Source organism: Vigna angularis, chromosome 6 (genome assembly GCF_016808095.1).
Source record: "Vigna angularis cultivar LongXiaoDou No.4 chromosome 6, ASM1680809v1, whole genome shotgun sequence".
NCBI classification, from domain to species: Eukaryota; Viridiplantae; Streptophyta; class Magnoliopsida; order Fabales; family Fabaceae; genus Vigna; species Vigna angularis.
This window is the reverse complement of record NC_068975.1, coordinates 20707495-20717829: the sequence shown is the minus strand read 5'-3', so window position 1 is coordinate 20717829 and position 10335 is coordinate 20707495. Positions and strand designations below refer to the sequence as shown.

Genomic DNA, 10335 nt, shown 5'->3' with positions numbered 1-10335 from the left:
GATGTTTGACACTTTGACTCTTTTCTTCTTGTCTAAGTCATGTGAAAAGGTATTTGATACTTTGACGCTCAAATGAGTAATTTTGCGAAATAGTAATGAAACTTGATTACTTCATCTTACATATATTTATAAATATTATTACGAGTCTACTATTAGATCTCTGACTCATTAATTACTAAAAAATGATTTTCATTAAAGTACAACCAATGACTATTACTCTCTTAAATTATCTATTAATAGTTGTTATTGTTAAGATTAATTATTAAATAATAACTATTCCATTCCGGATCGGTCGATCATTTTCTCATAATCCGATCCTTGGCTGATTGGGTGATCAAACGGTCCATACATGATTTGTTATGCTTAAAAAGAAACAACAATACACCCAAGTCTTTTTTACATAAAAATTATTAATTTTAAGAGCATGCTAAACTATGGAGTTAATTATAATTTCAGTACCACGTCACTCTTGCATGTGTTTCCCTCTCTTAAGCTTAAATACTAATGGCCATAAATAGAGCGTCAAGAATTCAAAGCAATAACCTTATTATAGATGGATGGAAGTTATTTGTTTTTATCTTTTTCCATTTTGTTACAATATTTGTTTATTTTTTTTGCAATTTTATCCGCTCTTAAAATACTTATACTTATCTGTTCATAATAACGACAGTGAAATCTTATCTACAAACTAAAAATCCTTTATCTATTTATTATTATTATTACTATTATTATTTCTTTTACTATCCAAAAATAGTTACGAAATTACTGTTGGATTACAGAAATCACAAACTTGATTTAACTAATGAGAACAACTCAGATTTGTTGGCACGGCTAATGAAGATTTGTTTGTGACAGAGATGATAAAATCAATTTTAAATAAATTTTATAATCGATTTTATTGACTCTTTTGAGGGCAAGTATTTCCTAATAGTTAACGAAGTGAATGAAGATAATGTTTATTAAAGAAAACCTTCTTATAATCACTAAGAAAGTGATTGAGATCATTGAAAAAGAAGTCAAAATATATATTTAAAACTTAGACTATGATGATGTGAAGAAGAACAAAAAGCAACAACTAGAAATCATTTTGTATTATTTATTCATGCATAACAACCTATAAAGAAAGTAGAAGAACATTATAATTTAGGTTAGTTTAGAATTGACAAGCCATAAGAATGATTTTGACAATGATTGAGAAGAAAAAAGGAAGGTATGCAAAGTGCGTGTGAATTAAGAAAAGAAAAATAATGTGAGTTCCTAAGAAATATAGAATTCAAGAGGAATGGAACCACTTTGAAAGATCATTATTCAACCAATCCAACTCCATTTCTCCGTTCTCTTCACTTTCTTGTCATTTTTCTCTCAAATATTCAATTCGAAAAAAGAAAAATATAAACTCTGACAACCATCCATGTCTCTTTTAAACCAAATCTTTCAATTTAAACAATATTAAAAGCATTGTTTTATTTTGAATAAGCATATAATTATTAAAGAAAAAATTAATATTCTTTCAATACAACATTTTACTCTTTATAATTTACACCCTTTTAAAGATTAATTACATATTTATGTTAATCTTTTTTCCAATAAATACAAATGATAATTATTAGAAAAAAATAGTTTCACTAAATTATATTAGTACAAAGTTTAAATAAAACTAACAAAAGTTGTACTATTATTTACATATTTTAAAATATCTTATCTCAATAATGTTTATTATTTATAAAAACATTTATTAAGAGAAAGTTAAATGTTGAAACAGAATTTTCATTACACAAAATCACATAAATTATTTATCACATTAGTAATTCTCAATTTTGATGTAGATAGTAGATACATAAGGATAGAAGAACAAATGAAGATATTATATGATAAAAATACTAAAAAAATGCAAGAAAGCATAGTGGACCCGAAGTGTTGACCCATCCCACAGATATGGGCCTTCTAGAAGCCGCGGTAAAACGCACAGTGTCAAGGACACGTCAGAATTTGCGATTTTATCAAATCTCGCGACCCCACACTTACGCACCCATCCCTCGTGCCGCTTGAAATTACTCTTTTACCCCTCACTCTATCTATCTTTTCATCATTGACGTGTATATAAAACCCCACAACCCAATTTCAACCTCGCAAAAGAACCTCATATCTAAACGTTGCATTCGATTTCCGATGACGACGCCGCTGAATCTCGCCGCCGGAGATTTTTCGCTCCATTTCTCCTCATCGATTGGCTCGTACCGCCGGAACTCTGTCCGAGCAGTTGCAGCGGAAGCGGTCAAGGTGCGGCTGCCGGCGCCGAGCCTCTACGAGGTGCTGCGAATCCAACGCCACGCTTCGCCGACGGAGATCAAGTCTGCTTACCGGAGCCTCGCAAAGCTCTATCATCCCGACGCGGTGGTGCGCCATGCGACAGAGGACGTTAGAGCTGGCGAAGCTGCCGACGGAAACTTCATCCAGATCCGAAGCGCGTACGAGACGCTATCGGATCCATCGGCAAGGGCGACGTACGATCGAACGCTGACGGCGGTGCACGGCGGAAGACACCGCCATTTTCCGGTTCCTCTTAGCCGGAATCACTCGTCGACGTTTTACGCAACACGGAGATGGGAAACGGACCAATGCTGGTAGGTGGAGCTTCGGATGCTTAACTTCGCTCGGGCGATTAACAAAGAAAAATGTGGATTGAATCACAGGCAAGAAAGGAATCGCTGGTTGAAAATGATGTGAAGAACGAGTGATGATAATCTGAAATTACTGACTTAGATGTATAGATTAAACAGACTGAGTGGAAAAGTGAGAGGATGAGGCAAATTTTGCTTCTGTTTCTTTTTGTGAGAATGTAAAATGCTTTGGTTGTGTATAGCTATTTTAAAAATTTTCTTTTGCGGCAATTTCATTAAAGAGGATGAGATGAGAAAGATGAACGAAGATTTGGGAAAAAGTCAATAACAGATTCTATTCGAATCCCCCAGAAGGCAAGTTTCCAAAATCTCATATTAACCGTTTGTGAATTAATTAATGGTCATGAAAAACTCATGAGAATATGAATATTGATCCCTGACATGTTCACGAAAAAGCATTTGCAATGTGAGTCATGGCGATAATTAACTATGTTAATGTCATCTGACTGTAAAAAAAAAAATCAGTAGACCTTTTCTGAAAAACTAATCGAGGAAGAAAAGACGATAAGATTTTGGAAAATCCACTGGTGGATTCTCATATGGAAATAAAAGCTAGCTATAACTTTTTTTTTCTATAATTATACATGAAATTGTTTTCACTTTTTTAAATGTAATTCTTTAAATTAAATATTTTTAAATCAACTTTAATCTTATTTTTTCTATGTATAAAAAATCAAACATAAATTTAATAATTACATTTAAATCATATAATTAGATTTATTTTAAAAATTATAAAAAATGTAAATTTTAATTAAAATTTAACTATAACAAAAATAAAATTAAGACTAAATTGAAAAAAAAATTTAATAAAATTGAAATTAAATTAAATTAAATAAGCAAAAAATTGATATTAAATTGAATATAAGATATCAATATATAACGGACACTTCACATGTAACTAATTCTTTCGAAGACGAGCCTTTTTAAATTACGAAAAAATTAAACATTAATTATTTAAACACTGAACTAAATTAACGAGAATTAAGATTTTATTATTAAAAAAATGACTAAATAAAAAAAAGTATACAAATATAGCACCAAAGTTATATTTAAGTCTTAGATAAATAGTTTATAATATTTAAAATTAAAATTATATATATATATATTATTATATTTAAAATCATATAAATATAGTATGTTTATAAATAAATATAAATATAGTTAACCGTATATTATATATTAAATTTTTAAATAAAAATTTAAAATTAATACATTTAATTTATATTCATAAGTATACTATTAAAAAATAATATATGTATAAATAATATTATATATTTTAAGTTATAATTAGAAATAATAAATTTAACTTATATTTAATCCTATAATTTTACATTTGATTCAAATTTATTTTAAATTAATTATTATTTACAATATATATATATATATATATATATATATATATATATATACTCTAAATTTTTACTGAAATAATGGACAATTGAATGTGACAATGTGGAGTGATGTGAAGTCTTATAAAATCAATTAAGAGTATAAAAGAGTTTTATAAATGATAGTGTAAACATTCAATTTTGTCTCGGAAGCAAGGTAAACATCAAAAGTAGAATTAACTTAAAAAGAAAAATAAAAAAATTGTATATTAGTTAGAGAAAGATTATATATTTATCTTTTTTATTATCATTACTTTTATTTTATTGTTTCTTATTTTTCTCTATATATATATATATATATATATATATATATATATATATATATATATATATATATATATATATATATATATATATTAAGAAAGAAAGAAAGGAAAAAAAAAGTTAATTTCTAAACATAATTTTGGAGTGTGGTATATTCTAAGCAATGAAAAAAAAAACAAGTGTTAATAAGAAGAGAACATGTACACCCAGTTTTGGACTTTGAGTTTTACATCTATTTCCAATTACGCATAAGAAAACATATAAACATATAAAGGTAAACATCCTATACAAAAAGAAAAACCAGAGGAAAAAAAAAAGAGAAGAAGAAGGAATGTTGAAACTGTTTGGAGGAGTAACAAGAGGTGGAGAAGTAGCTTTGTTGAAAGAGTGCCATGAAAGATACACGTTACATCTTGAGCACTTGCATAAACATAACCATTTTGTGCTGGTACAACATTTTTTATGTGTTGAATGTTCATTATGCAAATATGTTTAAGTGTTGTTACATGTCTTCCCTCCAACATCCTCGTATCATTCTCATTTTCATACTCGTTCAAGTGTGTTTAATCCTTGCAAAGAAACAAAACACCAACAAGTTTTTTTTTTCAAGTTATTTGTACTCTTTATTTTCATTGTTACTTCCCGAAAAAAACTTTGGGCACATAGTCGTATATTTTGTTATTTAAATGTCAAAACTATGAATTGAATTTTCTTTAAACGAAATTTCATATCATAAAATCTTTCATTTCTCTAAAATTGTTTCCTCCAAACCTCCCTTACCTTGTCTCTAAGATTCCAATCTCTCATTTCATCGCTTTGAAGATCCAAGTACATCTTAAGATTCCTAGTATCAAGATCAACAAGTTTGTCCAATCATATTATTGTTGTAAAAACTGACATTAAAAAAATAAAGATCACAAACAAAGGATTTCTTAAGGCGTGTTGATTACTGTCCTTAAGGACTTATCCGTGGTGTATTATGCAAACCCCCTAGGATACAACAGGAATTTTTCAGAATTCCTAAGGATATCAGAACTAGCAAAGATCTCTATAAAGAGAATAAAATAAACCCAGAATATTTAAAGAGAATAAAATAAACTCAGAATGTTTGGGTAAGAAGAAAAAGAGAAAGAATGAAACCAAGAGAAGAGAGAATGATAGAATAATGGTTTTTGATGATGTGTTTTGAAGTGAATGAAGTGCTCTATTTATAGAGTTGGGGAAGCAGGCCCATGATCCAAAAGATCCAAAATATCTGCCAAAATATCTGGTAGAGGAAATGATTTTTTTAATAAAATAAAACGTTGCAAACTATAAAGATGTTGGCAACCGTGTAAAGCACGAGACTTGCGGTGAAAAATCTCACAACGTTAAAATAATAACGTTCATCCTAAAAAAAGGCAAGGTATTTTGCAATACCTTATCCTACATGTACAACAATCCCCCACATATTACAAAATATATATACAAACGAAAGAAAAAAGAAATTATTCTAGGTTTCACAAGATGTAATGCATCAGAGTTGGTATAACACGCTATATGAACCAGTCCTAGATCAAGAAACTTAACACATAGTGTAGTTGGTATAACAAGTTATATGAACCAAAGACTTATGAGTGTGTTAGAGGTTTATCAATCACAGTACACCCCCACAAGCCTTGCTATTATTGTTGTGATGCACTTACTAGGCCATGCGTGTGCCCGATATTCATGAGTGCTCTAGAGATCATGTCAAGATCTCATGCAAACGGCCCCACTTGACACTCATATAGGTGATTTCATCAAGTGTATGCTGCAAATCATACACCACCCATAAGGGATATGAAAATCATTAAAAACTATGTTTAATTACAAAGTTTAACCTCTCAATAATGTAGTCTCTAACACTTTCGCACACACAATAGGAATGAACATATTTGATTTAAAATTAAATTAGTGCTATCAGAACTAACAAGTGACTTGTTTTTACCCATATGAACCTTATTCATGGGATCTCCAATCATAAAGGTTGGGTTACCATCACTTGTTTGTTTGTCAATGGCTTAAGTCTCATTCCCCTCGATGTTTCTAAGATCATATTTGTTCCCAAGGGTTTTGTCAGAGGATCTGCTAGATTCCGTTCTGACTTCACATAGTTAATGGAAATAGTTCCACTCTTTAGCAGTTGCTTCACCAAATTGTGTCTCAATTATATATGTCTATTATTTCCATTGTAATTCTTGTTTTTAGCTATAAATATTATCGATTAACAATCACAATGTATTGATATTGATGAGGTGTGTTTCATTCATAGTGGAGTGTTTGCTAAGAAGTTTTTCAACCACTCAGCCCCACTACCAGCCATCTCAAGAGCGACAAACTCAGATTTCATTATTGATCTTGCAATATTTTTTTGTCTGGCTGATCTCCATGTAATCACACCACCCCAAGTCTGAATACATAACCACTAGTGGATTTTGTCTCATCCGAATCAAAGATCCAGTTAGCATCACTGTACCGATCTAGTACAGCGGGAAATCCACTATATTCAATGGCATAATCCATTGAACCTCTTAAGTATCTCATAAGCCTGGAAAGTGCATCCCAATGTTCTTGATTTGGACATTGAGTGTACCTACTCAATCTACCTACTGCATAAGCAATATCAGGTCTAAAAAAGCTCATCAAGTGTAGTAAACTCCCAATTATTTGGGCATATTGAGGCTTAGATAATGACTCTCCTCTATTTTTCATTAATTTAGAATTAGCATCATAAGGGGTACTCATTGGTTTCAGGTCATAAAACCCAAACTTCGTAAGAAGTTTCTTAATGTATTATTCTTGAGATAGTAATATACTATCTCCCTTCCTTATGATTCTAATACCTAAAATCACATTGGTTTCATCAATGTCTTTTATTTCAAATTTTGATCCTAAAAACCTTGGTTTTTAGAGACTATCTGATTGCATATGTCAATCATTAGCATGTCATTCATATATAAATATATAACGACATATTCTCTACTTTCATATTTAGAGTAATATCATTAAGTGAAAAGCCAAACTTATTTCTTCAAGTAATTAAGTAAAATTACCTACACTTCCATAATTTTAAAATATGTAAGACTGGTAAACGAGAAAATATCTGGTTGTGCTTCTCTCATTTGTAGGTAAAGTATACGAAAATTACTCAAGTACGTTATCTTTTGATTTCTTTTTCTTTCTCGGGGGAGAAAACTTCTCCATCTTTTCTCAAACATTACAAAGACACGACACATGAAAATTAGGGTTCATCATCCTAACTCCAACGAACTCCAAGTTGGCGTCTTATCTCCCTCTTCTTCATCCTCATTCGCGGTCCCTACAAATGTGATCAGAAGCCACTGTCGTTGCGAGCACCTTGCCAGCCTCCGAAAGTTCTATCTAGAGAAAACCTTGACTTTTGACATGTCCAGAAAGGGTTTCGCGAAGATTGTCTGAGTTTCGGAAAATTCTGATTCTCCGGGATTGAGTTGTTGTTGTTGTCAGCGATTCCTTAAAATTGTTGTAAAACCTGACAATAAAAGAATAAAGATCACAAACAAAGGATTTCCTGAGGCGTGTAGGAAATCAGGATATCAGAACTTAATTACAACAACTGATGATATCAGAACTAGCAAGGATCTCTATAAAGAGAATAAAATAAACCCAGAATATTTAAAAAGAATAAAATAAACCCCAAATATTTTTAGGGTAAGAAGAAAAAGAGAAAGAATGAAATCAAGAGAAGAGAGAATGAGAGAATAATAGTTTCTGATGATGTGTTTTGGAGTGAATGAAGTGCTCTATTTATAGAGCTGGGGAAGCATGTCCATGATCCAAAAAATCCCAAATATCTATCAAAATATTTGGTAGAGGAAATGATTATTTTAAGAAAATAAAATGTTGCAAACTAAAAAGACGTTGGCAGCTGTGTAAAGCACGATACTTGCGGTGAAAAATCTCACAACATTAAAATAATAACGTTCATCCGCAAAAAGGAAAGGTATTTGCAATACGTGTACAACAATTATAAGGATACGTGAGAGATAACATATCGTGTCTTCTGGAAATAAAGTAAAAAATCAGTGTTATATGAGTTTGTGTAGAAAGTTAAGTGTTGAATTATATGATATATATTATCTGATTGATAAATGATAAAAGAAGCAGATAAATAGAAGATGCAGAATTAAGAGTAAAAGCTTATCTCATGGTTGAATCGATGAATCCAGTATAAGATTTTTATTGACAACACTTTGACGGCTTACTTTCATCTATCTTCTTTCATTCATCACTTGCATTTCCAATTCTCATAACACACACAAACATAACATAGTTGCAAAGGTACTCTTTCATCATCATCTCTATCATCCACCCCCAATTTTCTTCCAAATGGCAAAGCTATGGAGGTGCTGATGGTCACCCTCAATCTCGCAAGAACAGCAACCAGTGTCATTGGCGTCGGTTGCGGCAGCGGCTTCTTTGGCCAAGGATGTTGCAGCGGTGGGTGGTGGCAGCGTGTGAAGGTTCTCCAAAGGAAGAACCAGAGGTGGCTTGTGATTCATCGGTGGCTCGCGGCGTTGACTACAAGATGCGGTGGTTTCTGCTTTGAAACATGTTTGAGAAAGAGCAAGGCGAGAATTGGAGATGGGAGATGCGGCAACACCGGTGAGGCCTCCGGTGGTAGTCGGGTTGCCGTCGGTGGCTCTGTGACGCATAGCCGCGAGACCTGGTCTGGCTTTTATGAAACCATTCTCCGTAATATAGTTGACTATGACACACATACTACAGATAAAATTATTAAGTATAAACTTTTCTATTATTTTAAGAAAATAAAATAAAATGTAAGAATAGTATCAAATAAATAGGTATGAAAAAAAATTATTTAAAAAATCTGACACGTGGACAATATACGTAAAACGTATGATTAACTGTGTATATATGCCCAAATGGAATGTCATTTGTCAATATCAACATCAGTCAAAATTGAGGGAAAAAAATATTTAAAATCTAACATTTATAATATTATATTATTGATATCACGTGATACAATAAATTTAAGGTTTAATACCCAATTTTGTCTCCAGTTTAGTTCGGAAATTTCAATTTAGTCTCTCATTTTAAAAGTGTTTGAAATGAGTCTTCTCTTTTAAAATTTCGAGTCAAATTAGTCCCTTCCGTTAAATATAATCAAACGGCGTTAATAGGGTGATGATCTGGCATCAGTTACTGGTTACGTGTCATAATTTGCTTGTGTGCGTCCTGACGTGTTCTGAAGATAGGGTTTTATTAAAAATTTAGATTTTTTTTAATTGGTTTGATTATGTGCTTCAGCTTCCCATCTCATCCTTCTTTTGAGCTGGACGATTTCGCTGCAGGGAAGGCCGAGATGACGGTAAGGGTTACCGAGAGTTTGAGTAAGTCGAAGCGGTTGTGGTTTGGGGTTTTGTGGTTGTCGTCTTTGTTGGATTTTGTGGTGGGAATTCAGGAGAAGACGAAAGGGTAATAAGGGGATTTTGGAGGGCTTCTGAATTTGGGGTTTAGGAGAAATGAGGATGAAGAATAACGAAGAAGTGCAAGCCGTGACGCATAAGTGCCCCAATGCCGCCACCACCTCGCGCCTCATCACCTTCGTCTCGTGAGTTCGTCTTCTCGTAGGAAGATCCAGAAACAAACCACAAAATCGCAGAGAGGATTTTATTCAGAAATGATTTTTTAATTGGGGAAGAAAGGATTTTATTCAGAAATTGGCTGCGGGCAACAATCCGGTCGAAGAGCTCACCCCCCTCGCAGAGCTCCATAACGAGGTGAACGACATTGTCGTCCTCAAAGGCTTCGCGGAGTGGCACGATTCTGGGACTCTCGGGAAGGTGGCGCATGATGGCAACCTCGCGGCGGACATCCTCGACATCGACAGCCGTCCTGAGCTTCCTGAGCAACCTCGCTTGGAGATGCTTTTGCGAGCGAGCAGCTCGCGCGTGTCACGGTCGATGCAGAGGTAAGTC

The 10335-nt window shown here is 32.7% G+C and overlaps 1 protein-coding gene across 1 annotated transcript; it reads left to right on the top strand.

Moving 5' to 3' along the window:
- Positions 1–2124: 2124 nt before the first annotated feature.
- Positions 2125–2974, top strand: LOC108320973 (chaperone protein dnaJ 11, chloroplastic). The gene has a single exon (XM_017552579.2). It carries the CDS (start codon positions 2170–2172, stop codon positions 2626–2628), a length of 459 nt encoding a protein of 152 aa, XP_017408068.2. The 5' UTR covers positions 2125–2169; the 3' UTR covers positions 2629–2974.
- Positions 2975–10335: the final 7361 nt, after the last annotated feature.